Source organism: Pantherophis guttatus, chromosome 15 (genome assembly GCF_059756535.1).
Source record: "Pantherophis guttatus breed Tessera chromosome 15, ASM5975653v1, whole genome shotgun sequence".
Lineage (NCBI taxonomy): Eukaryota > Metazoa > Chordata > Lepidosauria > Squamata > Colubridae > Pantherophis > Pantherophis guttatus.
In genome coordinates this window covers 7,819,560-7,843,435 of record NC_142077.1, presented here as the reverse complement: position 1 = coordinate 7,843,435, position 23,876 = coordinate 7,819,560, and the positions used below count along the sequence as shown (strand labels likewise).

At 48.4% G+C, this 23,876-nt stretch overlaps 1 protein-coding gene across 2 annotated transcripts in view; it reads left to right on the top strand.

Annotated features, from left to right (window-relative positions):
- CASZ1 (castor zinc finger 1) overlaps nt 1–23,876 on the top strand; it is a 337,439-nt gene that overhangs the window by 149,773 nt on the left and 163,790 nt on the right. For both annotated transcript variants that reach the window (XM_087878963.1, XM_087878960.1), the window contains exon 3: nt 13,155–13,254. In XM_087878963.1, coding sequence (XP_087735089.1) covers nt 13,251–13,254 — 4 coding nt within the window. In that variant the 5' untranslated portion in view covers nt 13,155–13,250. The remainder of the gene's footprint in view (nt 1–13,154; nt 13,255–23,876) is intronic.

Genomic DNA, 23,876 nt, shown 5'->3' with positions numbered 1-23,876 from the left:
GCCGTCGGGACAGGGAGGCCCAAACAAAATGTTTGGGCAGGAAAGGGACGGTTTCCATGACACTTTTGGGGACCCCCGTCCTTCCGTCGGGGTAACCCCGGAGGGAGGCAAAAGAAGGCCGGGAAGGAGGAGGGAGGGAACGTGTGTGCATCGGAGAAGGGGGAACAGATCCCGAACAAAAGGAAAGAGAAAGAGATACCAGGGAGAGGTGGCGGACGGAGGGGTGAGGAAGCCTTATAAATGCATTGACAGCTGCCCCAGCTCCCGAGGATGGGGAGGGGGAGGCCAGCACATGGGGGGGAGCCGGTGGGACAGACGGTAATTTAGTCAGCTTCCCGATCCTTGCATAATCGAGTCTTTTTTTAAAAAAAAGAAAAAAAAACATATTCCATTTTTCATCCTCTTCTCGAGGCACTTCCTTCAGGAGAGCCATTCTCACCCCGTCGCAGAGCGAGATCTTTCCCGGGCCTTTGGTAGGCACTCTGGTTCTCTAACCCTTTTAATCTCTCCTTTTGCGAGCTTGTTTGGAGGTTCGGGAAGGGAACCCCTTATCTCCGCTGCTTTGGGCCTTTCGCAAACGGTTTGGGTTCGGCGAGGGCTTCTTCGGTTGAGGGCCTGAGCTGGGGAGTTGGGGGGGGGACGACGTAAGATCTCACGGGGGTCTTTGAGTAGCAATGGGCCATTCGATAACAAGGACGGTGGCCAAATTTTTTTGTTGTTGTTCCAGATGTAAGACTGCACTCCAGGTCCCCTTGCATTGTCCAGCTCTGCTCTTCTCTTCCTCTAATCCGCTCTATCCCTCCGTATTCTTTCCACATTCCTCTTTTCTCTCCCTCTCTCGCTCTCTCCCTTCCCCACTTTATAATTGCAGATTAGACTTAATTGATTTGTTTAGACAGCCAAGGAGCAACTTCAGCAGGAGGGGATAAGGGAGACGGCCAAATTATTGGCAGAGCAGTTACGGGATAGGCTCAATCTGGCCCAAGGATTGGTTTTTTTTCCCCACGCCTTCTATCTTTCTCCTGCCGTGCTTGGCCACTCGGCTTGGCTTCCATTTCATTAGGATGCAACTAGAACAAAGTTTCCTTTTTTTAAAAGATTCCAGCTTTCTGCTATTTTTCCTGCTTCATCCCGGCAACCCTCTGAGCGAAAGGGACTTCTTCTTACATCCACCTGTCTTGCATGTCCCTCAGTCTTCCTGGATAGATAGATAGATAGATAGATAGATAGATAGATAGATAGATAGATGATAGATAGATAGATAGATAGATAGATAGATAGATAGATAGATAGATAGATAGAAAGATAGAAAGATAGAAAGATAGATATTGGCATTGCGTTGTCCTTTGAATGGGTGCGTTTCTGTTCGGAAGGTCTAGGACTTTTCTATTCAATCGTGCCTATTTGTTGGATCTTGGAAAAAGAAATAGAAACTCAGAGTAAATGGAAAAGGGGGATGGGAGAAAGAAGATTATAAATATAAATGTACAATTATGAAAAGATGGATTGGGTAAAATGGGAAAGAAATTGAAAAGAAAGTATATACTATTAGAAAATTGGACTTGCTCGGATACCAAATAAGGGAAATATTGCACAACAAAGGAGAAAGAAAGAAATGAGGAGGAGAGGGAGAGAGAGGAATGGAAGAAAGGAGAAAGGAGGGAAAGAAAGGGCAGGGGAGAGGAGTCGGAGAGAAGGTGAGAAAAGAGGGGAGAAAAGGGGAAAAGAAGGGAGGAGTGGGGGAGAGGAAGGGGAAGTAGGGGAGGAGAGGAGGAGGAAGAAAGTAGAAAGAAAGTAGAAGAAGAGGGGAGGGAGGGAGGGGAAAGAAAGAAGGAGAAGAAGGTTTGTTGTGAAAAGAGGGGAAAAGTGGCTCAGCAGACTGATAGCATTGTGATTAACACCAGCTGTCTGCAATGACTGTAAGTTCGAATCTCACCAGGCTCAAGGTGGACTCAGCCTTCCATCCTTTCTAAGGTAGGTAAATTGAGTGGCCCAGTTTATGGAGGCAATAAGCTGACTTTGTATAAATATACAAAAATATGAAGGCTATTGCTTAACGCCTTGTAAGCCGCCCTGAGCTCCGGAGAAGGGCGGCATATAAATCAATTTTTTTTTTAAAAAAAAGAGCAACCCCAAATCTAATTAAAATGTCTTATTTTTATGCTTTCATTAGGAAAAAATACGTATATATATATGATCAATTATGGATAAGAGACTGTCCATTGACGATATGTGTGTAAGAAATAAAAATAACAAACTTTTTTTTAAAAAAAGAAAAAAGAAAAAGCAGCTTCTCATCAGAGTTAATCCGAGTTGCAAAACTACCGGTATTTTGCTTCTGCTGGCTTGTGTCCTTTTGTGCGTCTCTTTTAAGAAAGAAAGAAAAAAAAACGGTGAAGTTTTTTTTCTTTGAATGTTCATTTGCGTGCTGCCTAGAGAAACCAATTCAGCGGACTTGTGCACAACGGAGGTGTGCGTTTGCGTTAGTGCAGGGTTGGCCTTAATGCCTAATGTTCTACCTTCCTTGAATGTCTGATTTACGTGTTTGAGCCTTAGCACAATATTCCAATATCTCAGGGGCTGCCCCAAAGAAGAGGGAGTCAAGCTATTCTCCAAAGCAGGACAAGAAGCAACGAATGGAAACTCATCAAGAAGAGAAGCAACTTAGAACTAAGGAGAAATTTCCTGACAGTTAGAACAATTAATCCGTGGAACAACTTGCCACCAGAAGTTGTGAATGCTCCAACACTGGAAGTTTTAAAGAAGAAGTTGGATAACCACTTATCTGAAGTTATGTAGGGTTTCCTGCCTAAGCAGGGGGTTGGACTAGAAGATCTCCAAGGTCCCTTCCAACTCTGTTATTCTACATTGCATGTTGGTGGGTGTCGCACATTGGCAGTTGTGACGCATATTTTGAGCGACAGGGAGCCGCAGCAGAGGGGTGAAAGAGCCACATGCGGCTCCAGAGCTGCGGGTTGCTGACTCCTGTCTTAGCAGAATTCCTATCTTTTTATGAAAAAAAAAACAACTAATTCTATTCACGTTTCTGCCTCCTTCCCAAAGTGACCTGGTGGGACATCCTCTGCAGATCTTGTTCGGTCTACCAAGGGGAGATGAGGAAATCCTTTTGGTTGCATGTGCTTTTCTCTCCCCTTCCATTACTCACTCTTCCTTTTCTGGCAAGCGTTGGGCTCGATAGGAGGGGGGGGTAACTTGGAAGGGATTCCCCCTTTGGCAGCCAGCCTCCGACCTCTCTGTGGTTTCCAATTTACTCTCGGTAGGCTGTCCTTTTCTTTGGTTCTTTGGCACTCGCGGGCTGTATTCGCACACAGCACGCTTAACAAGGAAAACCTAGGAGTGAACGAGTACGTTTCTTAGCTGTTAATGTTGTTTACGACTTTGGTAGTTTAGCGTTTTTTTGTTTTTTTTTTTGCAAACCTAGTCCGTTTGATATAGTTTAGCGCAGCAGCTCCCAAACCCTTTGGGCACCAAGGAACGGGTTCCATGGAGCAGTGTTGGAATTCACATTTTTTTTTACTACCGTTTCTGTGGGCGTGGCTTGGTGGGCATGGCAGGGGAAGGATGCTGCAGAATCCCCATTTCCTCCCCACTCCAGGGGAAAGATATTGTAAAGTCTCCATTCCCACCCCACTCCTGGGGGAAGGATACTGCAAAATCCCCATTCCCTCCCCACTCCAGGGGGAAGGATGTTGCAAAATCTCCATTCTCACCCCACTCTGGGGCCAGCCAGAGGTGATATTTTGCCGGTTCTCCGAACTACTCAAAATTTCCGCTACCGGTTCGCCAGAACCTGTCAGAATCTGTTGGATTTCATCCCTGGTTTGGTCCTAACTTGTTCCCCCAATGCTTTGTTTCTGAGAAGCTGCGGGGAAATAGATCCCCCGAAGAAACTTGTCTAGACTAGTTTTAGATTTATTTCAGCTAGTCAGTTCCCAGGAAAATTTCCAACCAACCGAAAACGATAGTTGTAGATGCTCCACCACTTGAGGTTTTAAAGACGAGGTAAGGGACAATCTGTAAGGGACGTGGTGGCTCCGGGGCTAAGACGCTGAGCTTCTCGATCGAAAGGTCGACAGTTCAGGGGTTCGAATCCCTAGAACTGGGTGAGCTCCCGTGACTTGTCCCAGCTTCTGCCAACCTAGCAGTTCGAAAGCCCGTAAAAAAAATGCAAGTAGAAAAATAGGGACCACCTTCAGTGGGAAGGGAACATCGTTCCGTGCGCCTTTGGCGTTGAATCATGTCGGCCACAGGACCATGGAGACGTCTTCGGACAGCGCTGGCTCTTCGGCTTTGAAACGGAGAGGAGCACTGTCCCCTAGAGTTGGGAAAAACGTTTATGACCGTTTTTTCACACTTATGACCTTTGCAGCATCCCTGCGGTTACGTGATTAAAATTCGGACACTTAGCAACGGGCTTTTAGGATACTTGCAGCATCCCATGGTCGCATCCTCACTTTTGTGACCTCCGACAAGAAAATCAGCGGGGGAAACCAGGCTCCCTTTAACAACGGGTGTTACTAACTTAACAACGGCAAAGTGATTCACTTAACAGCTAGGTTGTAAAATTGGGCAAAAATTCACTTAACCGTTTTGCTTAGCAAGAGATAATTTGGGGCTTGTTTGTGGTCGTAAGTAGAGGACTTGCCTGCATAAGGCCTCTGATTTTAATTTAAATGTTTCAGATGGGGAGTAGATAGAGATTGGCCAGTTCAAGCCCAGGAGTGTCTTTTACTGATCTTGAAGATTTCTTTCTTTCTTTCTTTCTTTCTTTTTGCTTTAATTTATATGCCGCCCTTCTCCGGAGACTCAGGGCAGCTTACAGTGCGTTAAGCAATAGCCTTCATACTTTTGTATATTTATACAAAGTCAGCTTATTGCCCCCACAATCCGGGTCCTCATTTCACCTACCTTTGAAAGGATGGAAGGCTGAGTCAACCTTGAGCCTGGTGAGACTTGAACTTGCAGTAATTGCAAGCAGCAGATGTTAATAACAGTGTGCTTTAGTCCACTGTACTACAGGCTCCTGTAGATCTTGAAGATTTCTTAACGGCCGTTTCACATGTGTGAATTTATTGCTCAACGTTTTAGCGCTAAAAATCCCACATTAAAGCTCCAACTCTATGTAATATGTAAGTATTGTATATATCTGTATTTACTTGGGAATCCAGTCAAATTGCACAAGACCTGGATCGACAGTTAAAAGAACCAAACCTGTTTGAACTACTGGGAAAGTTCTTGCGTGGTTCTTGCCTTACCGTGCGTGGCATGATGGCTGAACTACACAAATTGTGAGCTCTTCGTGCCAGAGGTCCAGCTGCCAAACACGATACCGAAAGATGGGGCAAACAAGCCATGGAGGGGTGGGCTTCAAAAATGTTAGCAAGGGGTTCTCTGCCCAGTTGCTGGTGGGCATGGCCATGGTGGGTGTGGCCTAGTCGGCCACCTGCACCACGGTGGGGAGGGAGGCGTTTTTGCCCTCCCCGGGCTCCGGAGGCTTTTCTCAAGCCTCCAGGAGGGAGAAAACGGCCTCCCCAGGCTCTGGAGGCCCATCCCGAACTTCTGATAGGCCTGTTATTCGCCCTCCCCGAGCCTCCGCGTGCGCCCTGCACTTACCTGCATCCAAAACGGGCCGCGTGGGGACTCCTGGGAGGGATGGGCGGGGCCAGCCAGGAGTGGGATTTGGGGGTACTCCGAACTGCACAGAATCTTAGCTAGGGGTTCTCCCGAACCCTCAGCAGCCCCACCCTTGAAACCATGGCTTGCTTAAACTAGCAATGAAAGAGAAGGTAAGAATGAGGCTGATGGGGGCATGGATTTGAAACGGATCCCTTTTGATGCAGAAGGTAGATACCGATGAACAGAGTTGGAGGGGGGCCTTGTAGGTCATCTAGTCCAACCCCCCCTCAAGCAGGAGACCCTACACCATTTCTGACAGATGGCATGTCCAATCTCTTCTTGAAAGCCTCCAGTGATGAAGCTCCCACAACTTCCGAAGGCAACTTTTGTTTCGTGGGTTGATTGCTCTCACTGTCAGGAAATTCCTCCTTATTTCCAGGTTGAATCTCTCCTTGTTCAGTTTCCATCCATTATTCCTTGTCTGCCCTTCAGGTGCCTTGGAAAAGAGCTTGACTCCTTCCTCTCTGTGGCAGCCCCTCAAATATTGGAAGACTGCTATCCTGTCTCCCCTGGTCCTTCTCTTCATTAAAGTAGACATACCCAATTCCAGCAACCGTTCTTCGTATGTTTTAGCCTCCAGTCCCCTAATCATCTTGGTTGCTCTTCTCTGCACTCTTTCTAGAGTCTCAACCTGCGGTGGGATTCAGCCGGTTCGCACCAATTCGGGAGAACCGGTTGTTAACTTTCTGAGCAGTTTGGCAAACTGGTTGTTGGTAGAAATCATTAGGGCAGAGAACCGGTTGTTAAATTACTTGAATCCCATCACTGGTCTCAAGATATTGTTTTACAGTGTGATGACCAAAACTGGATGCAGTACTCTAGGTGTGGTCTTACTAAGGCTTTGTAGAATGGTATTAGTACCTCCCTTGATCTCGATAGGTGAGCCTGCTGCTCCTTTAAGATGAAGTCGGTGGGCGAGTGGCATGCCAAATATATATATATAAAAATATAAATATGCCAGCTCTCATTCAGAGCAGCTTCTGCTGCCGTTTCTCTCTCCACCCCGCCCCCCCCCTTTGGAAACTTTCCTGCCCAATTGTTATGTGTGATCCGATCTGGAAGTTACTCTCTAAGCTTCTTGTCACATTTTGACTTAATGAAGTGCAACTGAAGTGGGAATTGGGGTTCATCACGTCAGTTTCTCTGTACTCCCTTGTTGTCGGAAAACAGGGGCGGTTGGGGACCGCAATGCAACGCTGTAAGTCGTTATCATTCCGGTCAGTCTGTTTAACACAAAATTAAACAAAGAACTAATTAGTGCCTCATGAATTAATAAATACGCAGTTGCTGGGGAGGAAGACGAGGGAGGGGTGGGGAAGAAAAGGTTTGGTTTTCCTTGGGATGTTGGGGGGGGGCGCGAGAAGAAGAAGAAGAAAAAAGTCAAATTAAGAGAAGGACACAATGGGAAAGGGGCGAAGGGACGGCCGCTTGTGCCAGGGAAAAGTTTTGGGGTTTTTTTTCCCTCCTAGATGGAGTTTCCTCCAGGTGAGTCAGGAAAGTAGCTCAGCCCCAGGTTGTGTTTGGTGAATCGGGGTCATGTTCCTGAGAGGTATGAATATTTATATGGGGAAAAGTCTTTGCTGCGAGTCAAGGCAGCTTCCCAGGACGAGAGGAAGGATACCAAGCATCCTGCCCCCCCCCCCGCTTTTAGTGATGGTAGATTTGCATGCATCTGCCTTAGGTGACAGCCCCCCCCCTCCGTGAGCCCAGAATGAGCTGTTCATTCTAGGAACCGAGCGAAGAATTTTGCAGCGTCCTGAGAAATGGCAAAATCCACCCGAAACGGAAGGACAAGTTTCTAGTCCTTAATGTTACACACAGAGACTTTTGGAAAGTTGTCCCTCTCTTTCCGAAAAGCATAAACGGCACGGAGCCAGGTTCAACGTTTCTGAAGGGCGACGTCTAAGAGAAACGAAATTAAAAAGTGATCATGAACGCAACAATCATCTCTGTGGAGAACGAATGTAAAGTTTATCGGTGCACTGTTAAATTGGCCTTTTTTAATGCAGGATAGGATAGGATAGGATAGGATAGGATAGGATAGGATAGGATAGGATAGGATAGGATAGGATAGGAGTGGAGTGGAGTGGAGTGGAGTGGAGTGGAGTGGAGTGGAGTGGAGTGGAGTGGAGTGGAGTGGAATGGAATGGAATGGAATGGAATGGAATGGAATGGAATGGAATAGAATAGAATAGAATAGAATAGAATAGAATAGAATAGAATAGAATAGAATAGGTAGAGTAGAGTTGAGTTGAGTTGAGTTGAGTTGAGTTGAGTTGAGTTGAGTTGAGTTGAGAGAATGGAATAGAATTCTTTATTGGCCAAGTGTGATTGGACACACAAGGAATTTGTCTTTGGTGCATACGCTCTCAGTGTACATAAAAGACAAGATACGTTCGTCAAGAATCATAAGGTACAACACTTAATGATAGTCATAGGGTACAAATAAGCAATCAGGAAACAATATCAATATAAATCGTAAGGATACAAGCAACAAAATTACAGTCATACAGTCATAGGTGGAAGGAGATGGGTGGTGGGAACAATGAGAAGATTAATAGTAGTGCCTTGTTATTCCTTGTTCATGCGGTATTGTAGTAACACCGCCTATCTAAGTTACTTCCCTCTCTTGCATCGACCGGAGATAGAATCATTTCTCCTTGTGTTTATTCCTTTTCTCCCTCATCTTTTCCCTTTTTTTTCCCTGATCAGTGGGGGAAAAAAAAACACACACACAGGCGTCTGGAGCCTGAGTGTTAAAAATGCATATATAAACCCTGCAAAACATGGTGGGAAGAGGAAAATCCATTTTACTACTTCAGGGATCTGCAACCTTAAATACCCTAAGAGCCATTTGGATCCCTTTCCCACAGAAAAGAAAACACCGGGAGCCACAAAACCCTTCCCGTGCCTGACTATGTAGTTGAATGAAAGGTTCTGTTTTCTTCTGAAAGTTTTCTTTTCTTGCATTTATCCATGGTTGGCCTACCGGGGGTTGAAAAGCTCAATAAATCAGATGCCGGCGGGTGTCGCACATTGGCGGTTGGGATGCATATTTTGAGTGACAGGGAGCCGCAGCAGAGGGGTGAAAGAGCCACATGCGGCTCCAGAGCCGCAGGTTGCTGACCCCTGGACTACTTCATGAGTAGCTCGTCTGTAAAATGGGTACAGTGGGGGTGGGGGGTGGCCTTGGCCTGCCTGGGAATTTCACCACGTAACACAAAGTTGAAGCTTGCTAGTTAGAACATGGATTGAGTTAGGAAAAAGCAGAAAGACTTTGAAGAGACAGGAAGTTTGGAGGAGGCTATCCTGGGTTATGTTTTAGTGAACTTTCAGACAATTAAGGTCTGCTGTAATTCAGAGAGCAGCCTGCCGGGGCTCCTCCCCTTTATGACTCTCATTTGCATATGCAGATCTTTGGACCGGGCTTCCTTTGTTGTTGTTAGTCGCAAAATTGTGTCCGACCCATCACAACTCCATGGACCACGTTCCTCCAGGCCTTCCTGTCCTCTACCATCCTCTGGAGTCCATTGAAGCTCACGCCGACTGCTTCGGTGACTCCATCCAGCCACCTCCTTCTCTGCCGTCCCCTTCTTCTTTTTGCTCTCCATCGTTCCCAGCATTCGGCTCTTCTCCAGGGAGTCCTTCCTTCTCATTCGGTGGCCAAAGGATTTGAGTTTCCTCTACAGGATCTTGGCCTTCTCAAGAGCAGTCAGGGTTGATCTCCTCTAGGACTGACCGGTTGGATGGCCTTGCAGTCCAAGGGACTCGCAGGAGTCTTCTCCAGCACCAGAGTTCAACGGCCTCCATTCTTTGGCGCTCAGCCTCCCTTACGGTCCGACTTTCACAGCCATCCATTGCAACTGGGAAAACCTTGACCATACGCACTTTTCCATAATTCAGAGAGCAGCTTGCCAGGGCTCCTCCCCTTTATGACTCTCATTTGCATATGCAGATCTTTGGACCGGGTTTCCTTGGGGAAGAGCATATTGTCTCCGGGGAGGGGGAGGGGGGCTTGAATCTACCTAGGTTGGCTGTTTTTAATCCCCAATTAGCAGCAACTCCAGGAAGGAGAATATCCGGATAGCAGCATGTTCTTGGGGTAGGGTGGGGTGGGGATTGGGCAGATGGGGTTCAGGAATCTCCCTTCCTGGGGTTGAAGCAAGGGAGAGCCGGGCCAAAGTTTGGGAGGGGGGCTGGAAAAACCCCCCCGCCCCCCAGGGAAGGGTGTGTGTGCCGCTTAGCCTGGTCTGTCCTAGATGCGGAGAAGCCGCCACTGAGTTTCCTTGACGGCCTCCTTGTCAAAAGGAGCTCCGAGCAGGAGAGTCCATCCTTTAAGAGGACATGTCAGGTTCAATTAGTGTTATCTGTCTAAATATGTGCTGGGAACAGAGAATACAAGCGGAGGCTTGGTGGCTTTGATGGAGACATATGCAAGGTCAGCCTGACTCCTGCAATCCCCCAATCTGATTTGGGGGGATTACACCTTCTAAGTAAATTGGCCGTTACTCCTCTTGCATCATTGATAAGCTGGCGGTGGCCAAAATAATAAAGGGGAGGGGGGGGACGAGAGGGTCAGAGGAGTGCATGGCCAGGCGGGGATGGGGGGGGGCGGTGGGGGAAAGAAGAGACACTGAATTTTTTAAAAAAAATCTGGCACTGAGTGAGGAGGGGGAAGTGGGAGGGAGGGGACGACGACGACGACCGGCAGGGTAGAAAGAGGCGAGGGTCTCCAGAGAAGCGAGGAAGAGGAGGCATGGAGGAGTATTTGAGCCTGCTCCGGCTGGAGGATTTAAGTTTGGCATTGAAAATCCGAGGGCCTGCTGTTGGCACTTAGGATACAGGCAGTGGTGGGATTCAGCCGGTTCGCACCCCTTCGGGAGAACCGGTTGTTAAAACTTTCTGAGCAGTTTGGCAAACTGGTTGCTGGAAGAAATCATTAGGGCAGAGAACCGGTTCTTAAATTACTTGAATCCCACCACTGCTTCTGCCTGATGTAGGCCTATCTCCCTCTTTTCTGTGGATGCGCCTGAGCTTGGCTATTATACCACAGGTGCTTTTTCAGAAGGCAACTGGACTCCCTTGGTTTTTCCTTGAAGGGGTTTCACTTCCCATCCGAGAAGCTTCTTCCGTTTCTGAGTGAATGGCGGAGAAGGGAAGGGATTCGGTCAGAACTAAAGAAGGTTTCTCGGATGAGGTGGGGAAAAAGGCCAATCCCATCCCTGGGAGTGTGGGGGGGGCTCTTTTCATGCTCAGAGTACCTCTTGCTTTGCCTTTTGAAGCCTGAGGACCGGACGGCAAAGAACAAGACACCCCCCCCCACCCCCACCAAAGAGGACTTTAACTCCTCTTACCAAAGTGCCTGGAGTCGTGGATGCAGCGAGGAAGGCTGCAAAGCTGCAAGCCTCCACCCCAGTTGCCCTTCCAAGTCTCATTCCCACCGGTAAAAACGTCGGCCTACCTTGCAAGGCGGTTGTAAAGATTCTGAGCCAACTCCAGCCTAGTTTCAACCGGCCCGTTCTTTTTGGATGCATGCAAGCTCCCCTTCCTCGAATAACCCCAGAGACCCCCCCCACCTTACTCTCTCGACATTCCCTGGCTGCAATGGGGTTGGGGAGCCCCGCAATGCTTCCATAGGATTACTTTTTTGGCGGAGTGGGATAAGAGGTTGCTCTGTGGGTTACATCCACAGAGTGGGCCAGCCAGGAACAGCCAAGCTACCGTCCCCTCCAGCTATCAGCAAGGGAGGGTGGGACGGAACCCTGGCCAGCTGTTTTGCAAACAGCTGGTTCTGCCTTTCCCTCATCCTCTCTCTCTCTCTCCGTCCAAGCTCCCGATCGGAAGTCTCACAATATGGTTCTTTTTTTAGGCTCTTTCACAGTTTGGGAACATATGGCTCTAAATAATTCAATTTACTTTGCCTGATTCTCTTCTCTCTCTCTCTCTCTTTCTTTTCTTGGGTTGGTTTCTTTCTTTCTTTTCTTTTTTCTTTTTAGTCCAATTGTGGCAAGACGCAGAGAGGAACTGGGAAAATATGCACACCTCACACCGGTTATCTTTTGAGCTCATGTGCTGAAGCTTGCTTCTCCTACCCTCCTCAACGCTGTCCCCCACCCCCACCCCCCCACCCCCAATCTCTGCAGCCTCAAGGCAAGGATTTTTTTTTTTTTTTTTAAAAAGAAAGAATGGCTGGAATTGAGCATTTGTCTCTATGGTCCCTTTCTCAAAGGACGGCGGCAGCTAATTCCCGAATCGGGTTCCATTGGCAAAATACTTTGCTATCATTCCGCTGGTCCAGGCGTTCCGATTTCAACCTCTAAAAGGACGTCAGGGATTTTAAAAAAACAAAGATTCTAGTCCCTATGCCATACGTCGGAGGCAAGAGAACTCCCTGTGCTGTATCTGCTCTTGACAAGATGGTAACTGCGCACAGAGCTAAAATCCCCTCTTAGTCAGGGTCACCAATAATTGTGTGAAGCGATAGCAAGATATATGGTGCTGTTCATAACGTTTTATGAATTGCCTTATGTTAAGATTACGAATGCTTCCCTCTTTTGTGGACTGTATAATTGCCCTCGCGGATCTCGCTTGGTTTTATTTTTATTTTATTTTATTTTGCTTTTAGTATGATTGAAAGGTTGGGTGGACCAGATTCTATTTTCAATAAACAAACAAATTGGATATAATCTTTTGAACGGGGACTCTCTGCCAGGCAGCGGAGATCTGAGTAAAATTCCCCTCTCTTCAAAGGCCGTTTCGGTGGGAACAAGAGGCTTTGCTTTCCTATAGAAATGCCCCTCAAAACAGGAAATGAGACCCCTGTTTTCCATAAAAGACGAACAGCCTGAATGCGAGATGATTGACGGCAATAAAAAATAAAAAATTAGAAAAGCATAAGATGTAAGGAAGAGGCAGATAAATTAAAACATTTAAACTTTTTTTTTTTTCTGCTCAAGAGTCTACTTTTTATGCATGGTTCGAAGGCCACAGGAGAGGGAGGTTTGGATTTTCCTGCCACAATTTAACACGAACATCACAATTATAGCATGGGGGGAAATTCAGCAGGTTCTGACAGGTTCTGAAGAACCGGATGCAGAAATTTTGAGCAGTTCGGAGAACCGGCAAATGCCACCTCTGGCTGGTCCCAGGAGTGGGGAGGGAATGGAGATTTTGCAGTATCCTTCCCCTGGAGTGGGGAGAGAATGGGGATTTTGCAGTATCTTCCCCTGCCATGCCCACCAAGCCACGCCCACCAAGCCACGCCACGCCCACAGAACCAGTGGTAAAAAAAAAATGAATTCCACCGCTGATTTATAATGATGAAATAGGAAGAGTGGGGCAGCCCACTCTTCATCCATAACTCTGCTAAATCGTCAACGACGATTTAGGAATTCAGGAATTGACTGTCTTCCCTTCTTTCTTTCTTTCTTTCTTTGTTTTTTTCTTCCCCTCCTCAGGATGAAGTGACTTCACAGCGTTCATTCAACACAAACAATTTGCGGAATCTTGATTCCAGAATTCTCAAAAGGTGGGAGAACCCACCAGGACCACAAATGGGTAAGTTTGCCCACGCGGGATACTTTTCTTCTTACTTTTTTTTTTTTTTTTGGTGTGTGTTACTCGTATGTGTCTGTTATCAGTGTGGTGCTTAGATTCATCCCATGGCCTTCTCCGATGCTTTATACTTTTCCCGGAGCCTAAAAGAGAGAATATAAAGCTGCAGGAAGAAAGGCCCAGCCAGCAGCCACCTGGGTTTCCTCTGGCAAAGAGAAACTCGGGGCTTGGCTTCCTCCTGATGCCACGCGACGACTGTCTCTGCTTGGGCCTGTGCTGTGCCCGAGTGGCAGCCTGCTCTCTCGCGGGGAAGGAAGGGGAAATACCCGCTCGAGTAATTATTAGTTAAATGCTTCCCCGTTTATAAGAAGCTTTGCACCGCAGGATTTGCCGATCGCCTTTCAGGAGGCATCCGTTTGAAATCTTAGCGGTCAGCATCTCAGATTAAGCAGGCCACCTGTGGACATTTTGACTTAGGAGGCTTCCTCTCATGTTAGGTGAGGCTGCCTTTCTCCAAAGCTAAGAATAGAATAGAATAGAATAGAATAGAATAGAATAGAATAGAATAGAATAGAATTTTTTATTGGCCAAGTGTGATTGGACACACAAGGAATTTGTCTTGGTGCATACGCTCTCGGAGTACATAAAAGAAAAGATACAAGAATCATAAAGTACAACACTTAATGATAATCATAGGGTACAAATAAGCAATCAGGAAACAATATCAATATAAATCGTAAGGATACAAGCAACAAAGTTACAGTCATACAGTCATAAGTGGAAGGAGATGGGTGGTGGGTACGATGAGAAGATTAATAGTAGTGCAGACTTAGTGAATAGTTTGACAGTGTTGAGGGAATTATTTGTTTAGCAGAGTGATGGCATTCGGGAAAAAACTGTTCTTGTGTCTAGTTGTTCTGGTGTGCAGTGCTCTATAGCGTCGTTTTGAGGGTAGGAGTTGAAACAGTTTATGTCCAGGATGTGAAGGGTCTGTAAATATAAAGAATAAAGGTAAAGGTTCCCCTTGCACATGCATTCTAGTCGTTCCCGACTCTAGGGGGCGGTGCACATCTCCGTTTCTCAGCCGGAGAGCCAGCGCTGTCCGAAGACGTCTCTGTGGTCATGTGGCCGGCGTGACTCAACGCCAAAGGCGCACGGAACGCTGTCATCTTCCCACCAAAGGTGGTCCCTATTTTTTCTACTTGCATTTTTTTTTTTTTTACGTGCTTTCGAACTGCTAGGTTGGCAGAAGCTGGGAGAAGTCACGGGAACTCACCCCTGTTACACGGCACTAGGGATTCAAACCGCCGAACTGCCGACCTTTCGACTGTGTCCCTACATTTTGGGAGAGGGGGAGAGATTGAATCGTGGGTCCCTCTTTGAAGAGCTCAGACAGAACCGAAGGCTGTAGCCATTCTCTCCGCTGTGCTGTTTTTTTATAAGGAACATCCCTCTCACCCTCCAAGGCTCAAGCCAGGCCCAATTTGCAGATTTCTCTAAACTTACGAGAGAACTCGGCTGTGTTAGCTGTTGGGAGAACTTTTGTGTTGTTAAGAGAGTAAGGCCCATAAATTTCGAACATTCCCCTCACCCCATCTTCAGCTGTCCGGGCACCTATCTCCCGGAGGCTCGGCCGAGAACATGGGGTGCCCGCTCCCCACCTGTCCCCTCCTCTCTTCAGCCAGGTGTCAAGAGAGGGAGTGAGCAGGGCCTCTCTCTCTCTCTCCCCAAGCTGATTCCGCAGGGAGCCGAGCCCGGTTGGTGTCAGAGGTGACCGATAGAAGGCCAATGTTATGTAAATATTTCTGTTGCAACACGGCAAGAATGGGCAGGGGCTTGCTGATCCATCCATCATTGACATGGCCTCTCCGGAGGCAGGGGGGCTTCAGTGGGGAGGGGGAGAAGGAGGCAGACAGAGGCAGCATGTGCCCCACTCATAAACTGTTTGTTTTCCTTTTATCCCCATTGGTTTCAGGGAGACCCGCTGAGCTCCAGACTCTGAGCTTTTGTCCTCCCAAGCGCCCCACCTTCCTACTTGGCCCTTCGCTTCGCACACATTTCTGTCGTTCCCCCGTCCCCACCCCCCCCTCCGCAGCCCTGCCAAAATAGCTCCACTTTTTTTTTTGCCTTTCAGTTTCTTTTCTCTGACTTCAAAGGCTGCCCTCTTATTGTCTGGGGATTGCCAGGCAGTGGCCCTGAAATGCGATCACAGCCGGGCATGATGTAGGTCACCCTCTGAGCACCCTGCCTTGAGCACTCAAAGGAACTGGGCGGATGCTTCCTTTTGCGGGCTTCACCACCGTGGTTACAGCTCTTTCCTTCTGGTTCCCCTTCCTCGCTCTCTCTCTCATCTCTCTCTCTCTCTCTCTCTCTCTCGTCTTCACGCTCCCTCACGGCTTCATCAGAGACTCCACTCCCCCCTCACCCACTCCTCAAATCTATTTTACTCTTCCCTCCTGGATCCCTGTGGCCTTCGGCTGCTTTGTTTCCAGACATGGACCTTGCCACCATGGAATGGGACAACTCGCCATGGCCAACTTGCTGCGGCCAACTCTGCAGCCAACTCACCATGGCCAACTCATCACGGCCAGCACTCTACAGCAAACTCGCCATGGCCAACTCTTTGCAGCCAACTCACCATGGCCAATGCTCTATGGCCAACTCTCTGCAACTCGCCATGGCCAACTCGCCATGGCCAACTTTCTGCGGCCAACTCTTTGCAACCAACTCACCATGGCCAACTCATCACGGCCAACTCCCTGCGGCCAACTCTCTGCAGCCAACTTGCCATGGCTAACTCATCATGGCCAATTCTCTGCGACCAACTCACCATGGTCATCTCTTTGCGGCCAACTCAGCATGGCCAACTCGCCATGGCCAACTCTCTGCAGCCAACTTGCCATGGCCAACTCTTTGCGGCCAACTCACTATGGCCAACTCGCTATGGCCAACTCTTTGCGGCCAACTCATCATGGCCAACTCACTGTGGGACAACTTGCCACCAGGCAATTTAACCATTCAATTTAATGATCTAAAATTTTAAAAAATAATATTTGTTGTCATTCCCATTTCATTTCAATCTGCCCCTCTTTTTTTGCATCCTTTCTTTAATGCTTCCATTCCACCATTTATTTGATATTAGTGTAACTCTTTGTCCGTGGCTAGTTGGCCGTGGTAAGCTGGTTTATTTAGACTTAGAAGGATCCACTCCGGTTACGTTTCCCACTCCCCCACTCCAGCTCCTGGCCTCCAAGGGCCAGGATTCTTGCCTTTGATGCCTCTGAGAAAGCTGTTGGGCACCCAGCTTCCCTGGTCTTGAAACACTGGCATATGCCAATGGTGGAAGCCCTTGCCTGGCTCAACGTTTGGCTGGCAAGTCCCTTTCAGCTTCTTGGTGCTAGCCCTGGCATTGCAGACACCCAGGTGTGAAGAAGGATGGGCTTCAAAAATTTTAGCAAGGGGTTCTCTGCCCGGTTGCTGGGTGGGCGTGGCCATGGTGGGCGTGGCCTAGCCGGCCTCCTGCACCACGGTGGCGGGAGGGTGTTTTCCCTCCCTGAGCTCCGGAGGCTTTCTCTGAGCCTCTGGGAGGACGAAAATGGCCTCCCCAGGCTCCAGAGGCTCTCTAGAGGCCAGAAATGCCCATTTCCAGTCTTCCCAAACTTCCGGTAGGCCCGTTTTTCACCCTCCCCAAGCCTCCCCGCGCGCCCTGTGGGGCAGGGCCAGGCAGGAGTGGGATTTGGAGGTTCTCTGAGCTGCACAGAATCTTTGCCTTAACTGCAGCCTTATTGATTGATTGATTGATTGATTGATTGATTGATTCGATTTATATGCTGCCCTTTTCCGGAGACTCAGGGCGGCTTACAATGCGTTAAGCAATAGCCTTCATACCTTTGTATATACCTGCTTAGTAGGGCTTTCGCCCCTCCCCCCCCAAGCGGTGTTCTTTTTTATACAAAGTCAGCTTATTGCCCCCACAATCCGGGTCCTCATTTTACCTACCTCGAAAGGATGGAAGGCTGAGTCAACCTTGAGCCTGGTGAGATTCGAACTCGCAATAATTGCAGGCAGCTGGTGTTTCTTAACAGTGCTTTAGTCTGCTGCGCCACCAAGGCTCTTCTCATTAAGGAAGATTTCGCTCCTTCCATCCCGGATCCTTCCCTGAATTGTTCAGCTTCTGTTTTATTTTTGGTTTTGCTTTGCTTTATCCCGGTGTTTCTCAACTTGGCCAAGTGGAAGATGCAAGGACTTCAACTCCCAGAATTCCCCATGCTGGTGGCTGGGGAATTCTGGGAGTTGAAGTCCACGCATCTCCCTAGTTGTCCAGGATGAAAAAAAAAACACTGCTTGCTGTCCGACATTTTCCGGAGGACGGAAGCCTTCTCTTTTGTTCTGGCCTCCAAAACTTTTAGAGAGGATGGAGAACAAATGACCTGAGAATCTTATTTATATCTCTTCGAACGTTGGGCAGCCCCCCATCCCACTCTCAGGCCTTCTCCCCCCCCCCTCTTTTTTAAAGGGTTGTCCAAAATAATACCATCTCTTTGACTACTTTCTTGCCCAATTAATGGCGAACTGGGGTTTGCCCCGGTCTAATATGTGGAGGAAAATTGGGGAGGGGGTTACGTTCTTATCTCCCCCCCCCTCTTCTTCCGAGGCCTCTTCAGCCTTTGTCTCTCTTTTTCATCTACTCCGAAGCCTCCCTTTACTTCCTTGTCACCCTAATTGATTGCATTAACCTTTCAACGTATTGGATTTCCCAGGCCTCGTGTGGAGAGAACAGTGCAATATGCTTATAATCTGGGCCAGAATGGACAGGGAGCAGTCAACAAGCCTTCCTCACCAACAGAAACCCCTGACAAATTGGCTTTTAGAAAAGACGAGCGGAGGGAGGGAGGGAGGGAGGAATCTCTGAACTAAGATGGGGGCAGGCAATGCATCAGTCATTAAAGAGAGGGGGGGAGAGATGGAGGGAGTGGAAGAGAGAGGGAGAGGAGAGAGGGAGAGTGGAAGAGGGAGAAAGAGCGGGGGAGAGAGAGGAAGGGAGAGGGGAGAGGGAGAGAGAGAAGGAGAGAGGAAGGGAGAGGTAGGAAGAGAGAGGGAGACAGAAAGAGGGAGAAGGATATAGGGAAGGGGGAGAGAGAGGAAGGAAGAGGGAGAGAGAAGGGAGAGGGAGTGAGAAGAGAGAGGAAGGGGAGAGAGGGGGAGGGAGGGGGAGAGAGGAAGGGGGAGGGAGGGAGAGAGAGAAGGAGAGAGGAAGGAAGAGGGAGGGAGAAGAGAGAGGAAGTGGGAGAGAGGGAGAGAGGAAGAGAGGGAGAGATGGAGGGAGAGGGAGAGAGAGGAAGGAAGATGGTGAGAGAGAAGGAGAGAGGGAGGGAGAGGGAGGAAGAGAGAGGGAGAGAGAGGGAGGGGAGAGAGAGGAAGGAAGAGGGAGAGAGAGAAGGAGAGAGGAAGGGAGAGGGAGGGAGGGATAAAATAGGAAGTGGGAGAGGAAGAAGGAGAGAGATGGAAGGAGGGGGAGGGAGAGAGGGGGAGGGAGGGAGAGAGGGAGAAGAGAGAGGATGTGGGAGAGAGGGAGAGGGAGAGAGATGGAGGGAGGGAGAAAGAGAGGAAGGGAGAGAGAGAAGGAGAGAGGAAGGAAGAGGGAGGGAGAAGAGAGAGGAAGTGGGAGAGAGGGAGAGAGGAAGAGAGGGAGAGATGGAGGGAGAGGGAGAGAGAGGAAGGAAGATGGTGAGAGAGAAGGAGAGAGGGAGGGAGAGGGAGGAAGAGAGAGGGAGAGAGAGGGAGGGGAGAGAGAGGAAGGAAGAGGGAGAGAGAGAAGGAGAGAGGAAGGGAGAGGGAGGGAGGGATAAAATAGGAAGTGGGAGAGGAAGAAGGAGAGAGATGGAAGGAGGGGGAGGGAGAGAGGGGGAGGGAGGGAGAGAGGGAGAAGAGAGAGGATGTGGGAGAGAGGGAGAGGGAAAGAGATGGAGGGAGGGAGAAAGAGAGGAAGGGAGAGAGTGAAGGAGAGAGGAAGGGAGAGGGAGGGAGAAGAGAGAGGAAGAGGGAGAGAAGGAGAGGGAGGGAGGGAGGATGCAAACTACAGTAGATAGACTTGCAAATATAGGACAGTCTGAATTTATTTACGAGGGCCAGGTCAGCGGAGTAGCATTTTCTGTAGGGATGTTGACATATTTATAAAACTTCAGCAAAGGTTCAGAGTGGATGAGTGACAGCAGGGAGGGAGGGAGGGACGGAAGGGGTATGTGTGTGTGTCTTCCGGGTAGGTTTTTGATTTTGCCCGTATCAAGAAAAGAAAGAAAGAAAGAAAAAAAAACTTCTAAAGCGAAGGCTGGGGCAGGAGATGGGTGCTGCTGATGGAACAAGGCAGCCAGCAGCCAAAAGAAGATGGCCGTATCTTTTTGCGTAGAAGAGCAGTCAGGCGACCGGGTGGCCTTAAGTTAATTGATTGCTTTGCAACAGGCAGCCGGGATAACTGTGTTGTTCCGTCACCGTGGCAACAACCCCCAAATTGTCAGCCGGTTTAGACGGAGCGAAGTAAAAACATTGTCTCGTTTGCACTGATCTTGGCCGTTGTTTTTCCTTCAAAAGGGCACAGGATTCATTGATCCGTCTCCCCTCCATCCCCGGTAATATGATTTTTTTTAAAAAAAAACCAGATATGGTAGAAGCCAGGAAAAAAATCCCACCCACCCACCCCGCCCCCAGATCACTTTGCTTTTGGGGATGACATATATAAGAACGTTTCCCTTTGGAAGAGTGTGTCTGCGTGTGTTTGCGTCTTGCGTAAGAAGGAAACGGCTCTGCTTAGGAAGGGAAAGGAAAACGAAGACTTAGTGTCTACGTTTTTTGCTTGTTTCGTTCAAGGGTGGAGAAATAGAGCGATAACTACAATAACACAAAGACGGTGTTATTCTAATAAATAATATTTATTTTCTTCATCGGCTGAGCTTCTACAGCAGTGATGGCGAACCTTTTTGGTACCAAGTGCTGAAAATGGAGCACTTCAGGGCCGCAACCAGGAAGAGGAGCTGCCCAGGGGCAGTGGTGGGATTCAGCCGGTTCGTACCACTTCGGGCGAACCGGTTGTTAACTTTCTGAGCAGTTTGGCGAACTGGTTGTTGGAAGAAATCATTAGGGCAGAGAACCGATTGTTAAATCATTTGAATCCCACCACTGCCCAGATAAAGTAGTTCCAGTTTCCCACACGCATGTGTGCGCCAGATGGCTTTTCCCCAGTGGTGGGATTCAGCCGGTTTGCACCACTTCAGGAGAACCGGTTGTTAACTTTCTGAGCAGTTTGGCGAACTGGTTGTTGGAAGAAATCATTAGGGCAGAGACACCGGTTGTTAAATTATTTGAATCCCACCACTGCCCAGATAAAGTAGTTCCAGTTTCCCACACGCATGTGTGCGCCAGCCAGCAAGTCTTCCGGTTACTGCTGCGCATGTGAACGCAGGGATCAGCTGACCGGCACGCATGCTCGCGCCGTAAAACAGAAGACCAGCTCTTCCGGTCTCCGGCACTGCTACACGCACAGCTGATCATCATGTGCGCATGCGTGCTAAAAAAAGAGGAACAGGCGACGCCGTGCGTGCCAAGCAACATGGCTCCGTGTGCCACTTTGGGCACGCGTGCCATAGGTTCGCCATCGCGGTTCTATAGCGAAGCAGACGAGAAGCTCAAGTTGAAGAGCGAATTTCTCTGCTCTTTTTTCCATGCACCTCTCTCTCTCTCTCTCTCCATTGGGGGAGGTGCCTGAGTTGTTCAACAGGTGCAGCTTCTCCCAAGCCCAGAGACGGAGCAGGCAGGCATCTCTGAATCGCCTTGGGGTGCGTGCGTGCACTCAATCGGTTTATCTGCCCGGTTTTTCAAGCAAAAACGCCCATGAATACCAACCGACAGGTTGAAATAAAACATTATAGACAAAAGATCAAGTGTACATGGGGGAAAAGAAAAAAAAAAAGAAAGAAAAGAAAATCAATCCGCCATACCTGCATTGTATTAATTTCCCTTTAAATCATAGCAGGCTTTTTTTTTTTTTTTATAAAAATAAAAAAAAAAGAACAGGACAGCTCAAATATCTCAGTCTTTGTAATCTACTGGTAACTCCTGAAAACTGTTTCAACAGTTTGTGGAAAGCTTCTGTCCGTGGCACGAGACTGGTTGTTATTACTGCCGTCCCATAAGTGTGCTGTTGCGGCTGCTCCTCCTGATAATAATAATAATAATTAGTATTTATATGTAGGGCTTTCAGTCATCCGAAGTCCATTACCAGATGGCTGGGTTGTCATTCTTACAACAACCCTGCTGAGTGACTCATAGTAATTAACTCCACATTGCCAGATGAGTTGATGGAGAGAGAAAGAGAGAGAGAGAGAGATAGTGAGTGACTTGCTTAAAGGTTCATAACCTGGGACTTCCTCATTGGTTACGGAGTCCTTTGCAGCCGCTCTCCAAGTCAGAAGCCACTGAGTGAAGCTTTCTCTTTCAAAAGGAGCCGTTGATTATTTACTTTGCTCGTAGTAAGTAACTTAACTCAACGAGCCTACCTGTTGGCAGATGTAGGCCTACCTATTAAAACACCATTAAGAAGCCCGGCGGGTGAGAGGCGGCTCCGCCAAGGTGAGAGCTGAGTTGTTTGGGGAAAAAAGAACAGGTCCCGCGTGCAGAGGCTCCTTTTTAATCACCCCACGACAAGCCAATCAGGAAGCGGAGAGAGAGAGTGTTAACTCTCTCTCTCTCTCTCTCTCTCAGCATGTGGGAATGGCAGCCAGGCAGCAGTCCCGAGTTGAGGCAGGAGATTCAGGTCCGTTTTCTTTGCTTTCACTTTCTTGACCTCTTTTCCCGGTTGGGGACTTCAGCTCCCAGAATTTAAGGGTGATTCCCCACCTCTGCCTTTTCAGTATTCTTACACTACAACAGAATAGAAGTGACTTTCATGAGGTGGAGACTTAGTTTTGGTATGAGAGAGTCTCAGTATCAGACTGGATCAAAGATCCAGAGAGACTGGATCAAAGTCTCTCTCTCTCTCTCTCTCTCTCTCTCTCTCTCTCTCTCTCTCTCTCTCTCTCTCTCTCTCTCTCTCTGTCTCTCTCTGTGTGTGTCTCTCTGGGTCTCTCTCTCTCTCTCTCTGTATCTCTGTATCTCTCTCTCTGTTTGTGTGTCTCTCTCTGTATCTCTCTGTGTGTCTCTGTGTCTCTCTGGAGCTCTGGAGCTCTCTGTGTGTGTCTGTGTGTGTCTGTGTGTGTGTGTCTCTCTCTCTCTGTCTCTCTTTCTCTCTCTGTATCTCTCTCTGTCTCTGTCTCTGTCTCTTGTCTCTCTCTCTGTGTGTATCTCTGTGTTTCTGTGTCTCTCTCTCTCTGTGTCTCTCTGGGTCTCTCTCTCATGTCTCTTTCTCTCTGTATCTCTCTCTCTCTGTGTCTCTGTCTCTTGTCTCTCTCTCTGTATCTCTGTGTTTCTCTCTGTGTGTCTCTTTCTCTCTCTTTCTCTCTCTCTTTCTCTCTCTGTGTCTCTGTGTCTCTCTCTCATGTCTCTTTCTCTCTGTATCTCTCTGTGTGTCTCTCTCTGTCTCTTTCTCTCTCTCTCTGTATCTCTCTCCCTTTCTCTCTATGTGTCTCTCTCTGTCTCTGTGTGTGTCTCTTTCTTTCTCTCTCTATGTCTCTCTCTCTCTGTATATCTCTCTGTGTGTGTCTCTCCCTTTGTCTGTGTGTGTGTGTGTGTCTGTCTCTGTGTGTGTCTCTCTCTGTATCTCTCTCTCTCTCTCCCTCCCTCCCCCCCTCCCTCCTGTCGGTACTAGCACTGATGATGTTACCTACTTTGGGTAATGAAACGTCTACAAGAAAACAAGCAAGCTCAAGGGAGAACCAAGGATCCCGGATGTCAACCCTGAGCTACAAATATCTTCCTTCCTTCCTTCCTTCCTTCCTTCCTTCCTTCCTTCCTTCCTTCCTTCCTTCCTTCCTTTTTCTTTCCTTCCTTCCTTCCTTCCTTCCTTCCTTCCTTCCTTCCTTCTCCGTCCTTCTCTCTCTCACTCTCACTCTCTCCCCCCCCCGCCATGTTTGAAAAAGAACCAAGTGTTTGACTGGCAGAGCCGGCTGTTAGAAGCAAGACGGTTATTGGTGTCAGAAACAGCTAAATAACCCTCTAACTGGTATGAAGGTGAATTCATGGTCTGGTGAGCAGTGAAAATATGAGACAAGCAGCACGGAGCAGGAAATAGCATCGCAGAGAGCTCTAGGGAATGCGTGAATACCCAAAAGCAGGACATCAGGCCAGGGGTTGGTGTAGGTTGGTGTTGCGTAGTTTGATTCCTTCGCGTAAAGTTTAGGATTCTGGGCAGCCTGGGATTCTAGGTTGTTGTTTTTTGTGGAGAGGGGGGAATGAAACAGTAAGACCCCAGTTACCCGGATTCTGGAATATAATTACTATCTGCTCCAGGGGTGAAATCTACTTACCTTCCCTCCTGGTTTGGAAGTGTGCGCGTGCACATGCGTCACATGCAATGATGGACCCTCTGTGCATGCGCAAAGCCTTCTGCACATGTGCAGAGGGTAAAAAACAGGTTACTTCCTAGTTAAAACCAGGAAGTAACGACATCCAGGCGGGTGGGCGGAGCCTCGCGCTGC